We start from the raw sequence: 2882 nt of genomic DNA on the forward strand, positions 1-2882 counted from the left end.
TACTAAATTGTGCAAAATGTTTATCTTAACAGTCAATTTACAAATAATGCATTCAGATTTGTGGAACTCAATGCACTGAATTTCCACAAATTAGTGTTGTTACTTTGACAACCAATTTGAATGTGACAAGCAACTGGTGTCTGAAAAGAATTATATATATATATATAATTTGGGGGGGGGGGCAATAGGGATTTCGCCTAGGGCGTCAAATTGGCTAGAAACGGCCCTGCATTCATGGCTTGCTAATTTATTACTGCAACTTGCTGGCAATGTAATAGGAGTAAGTTTCAGGTGTTTAAAGGTAATCATTAACAGGCATGACATGAGACTTGCAATATGACCAAGCCGACCCTCATAAAAAATAGATCTTACAAAGCATTCAGTTTAACTGTGCTATGTTGATTACTGCACAATTGTGAGATGAACAAGCATAATTTTTTTGATGTGGCAAAGAACATACAGTAGCATATTCAGACTGATTAAAGTGGCAACACAGTGGCAAAACCTTGCAGGTTTATATGAGTGTGCATTAAACAGAAATCATTCAGCAAAACAATACACAATTTATTTAGTTTATTAATGCATGAACAAAAGCACAAGCCACTCAAGTGTGTTTTTATGTGTCATTTCACCCACAGCACAGGTCTATATATGCTCATTCGAGTGACTGCATTTACTGGTTTTCTGACTGCCAATGGCAGACCAAGAGTGAACAATGCGTCAAAAACATATAATGGAGAAAAAAAACGTGCATGCGTATTGTATGCATTCCATGCTCAATGTAAAAAAAAAGGAAATGTGCAGTACCGTAAGGGTCTATTTCCACCCAATTTAAGTTGATTCAGTCATGTTAAATAAGATTGTTGAATGAAATGTAGATGTTACCACATAAGTCACATTTTAGGTTACCTGACGACGCATTTTTATAGGCAGTAGCAACTCTTTATAAAGTAAAATCAGGATTATTAGTTTGGAGAGAGGATAAGAGCTGTGAAACACACCAAGCTTTCATCAAAACCCCCACTGTTCCATTCTGTCTCAGAGGCTGATATTAGGGATAAGATTACAGCTTTCATGCAAAAAGAAAACGTGTAGTTGGCTGTGCAATTGCATTTGAAAGTGAATCATAGTTCAGTCAATATCTAACTGCATTTTAAACATTTTTTATTAGCTTAAAAAACAAACATGATTTCATAGTCATAACATCTATACTAAATCAACTGGTTTTATTCAGCTAAAGACATTTTAAGGATCAGATTAAGTAAATCTTTATTTGCATCTGTAGTTTCAGCAAAATAAAGCAGAAGGACCATTTTCATTTTAACTTGAATGTTTAATGTAATTTAAAATAAATACACAATATCAAATAAGATATAATGATAGTGACAGATAGATAGATAGATAGATAGATAGATAGATAGATAGATAGATAGAATTATACCAATGAAAAATAATATAAGATATATTATTAAATTATATATTTATATTTTATAAATTATATATAATTATATTTTTTATTAAGTGTGTGTAAAGATAAAGTGTTTGGGTAAAATGGTTGGTTGAAATCAAACATTGGTAACACTTTACAATAAGGTTATATTAATTAATGTTAGCTGATGTATTAACTAACACGAACAAACGATGGACAATAGGCTACATTTATTACAGTATTTATTAATCTTTGTTAATGTTAGTTAATGAAAATACGGTCGTTAATTGCTCGTTCATGTTAATTCACAGTGCATTAACTAATGTTAACAAGCACAACTTTTGATTTTAATAATGCATTAATAAATGTTGAAATTAACATTAACTAAGATTAATAAATGCTGTTAGAAGTATTGTTCATTCTTAGTTCATGTTAACTAAAGTGGGCCTAGTTAACTAATGAACCTTATTGTAAAGTGTTACTCAAACATTCACAGGTTTACATCCGTTCTGTCAAATCAAATCGTAACTTCTTCAGATCATTTGCGTTAAAGAAATGTCTATCATTATCATTTACCATAAAAACTGAAAAGGAATTTATATAATGTAACACAAAACACGTCTTAAATATGTGTATGCACTTTTAAGTTGTTTTGGTCAGTGTTTAACATTTTTAACGGTTAATCTGGACTAGTACCCTTACAAAAGAAAATAAAAAAATAACATGTCATGTCACCCAGCGTCTTACCTGAGCATCAACTAATGTCCAGAACAGAATCACTTTGGCGAAGTTCCACAGGAGACAATCCCTCATGTTTCTGAGCTGATGCTTTTGTCGAGATAGCAAGTAGTCCTCTTCCTTTAAGATTTGGTGTATCTCCTCAAACCCCCCAGCGACCATGATCTACTTATGCCATCACTGAAAAACATCGTTTAATCTCCCCGAAATATGTTCTTCAATGTCTGATAAAAAGCACAGGTACACGAGGCGTCGATGTTCTACTTAGATTTTCTACACAGTTAAAAGGCGTAACTTAAAAGCAGCTGAAAGTTTGCAGGTGTACTCCATGAAGAAATCCCTTCGGTCAGTTTTGCTGACTGACTCACCGTGAGTGAGATGAGGCGCTTGAATAAGAGACGCTCCTCCCGTCGCAAAGAGCGAACGTCTCATTCTCACTAACGATGGGCGGATCGATCTTAAAATATAGTATTTGGTTTATCGCGAGGACCGGTCATTCTCACATCAATAATATCGACACTACGTGTTTTAACTAGTGCTTTCTTCTATTTTTATTTTATTTTATTTTTTATTTTTTTTCTCAAAAATGATTGTGTGTCAAGAGCGCCGAAGTGAAAAAAAAAAGAATAATATGAACAAATAGTTGCGTAGGTTAGGAACTAATTCTTCATCTGCTCATCTCTCAACACAGACAGAAACACGGAGGCAGTAATAA

General features: G+C 33.3%; 1 protein-coding gene across 1 annotated transcript in view; it reads right to left on the bottom strand.

The window, feature by feature from the left end:
• Window positions 1-2269, bottom strand: part of LOC107655475 (parathyroid hormone 2 receptor-like) — a gene marked incomplete at its 3' end in the record, with an annotated part of 13905 nt that extends 11636 nt beyond the window's left edge. The window contains exon 1 of the mRNA XM_016442968.1: window positions 2177-2269. Coding sequence (XP_016298454.1) covers window positions 2177-2242 — 66 coding nt within the window. The remainder of the gene's footprint in view (window positions 1-2176) is intronic.
• Between the last annotated feature and the right edge of the window lie 613 nt (window positions 2270-2882).

Source organism: Sinocyclocheilus anshuiensis, unplaced genomic scaffold (assembly GCF_001515605.1).
Source record: "Sinocyclocheilus anshuiensis isolate Anshui unplaced genomic scaffold, SAMN03320099.WGS_v1.1 scaffold1148, whole genome shotgun sequence".
Taxonomy (NCBI): Eukaryota; Metazoa; Chordata; class Actinopteri; order Cypriniformes; family Cyprinidae; genus Sinocyclocheilus; species Sinocyclocheilus anshuiensis.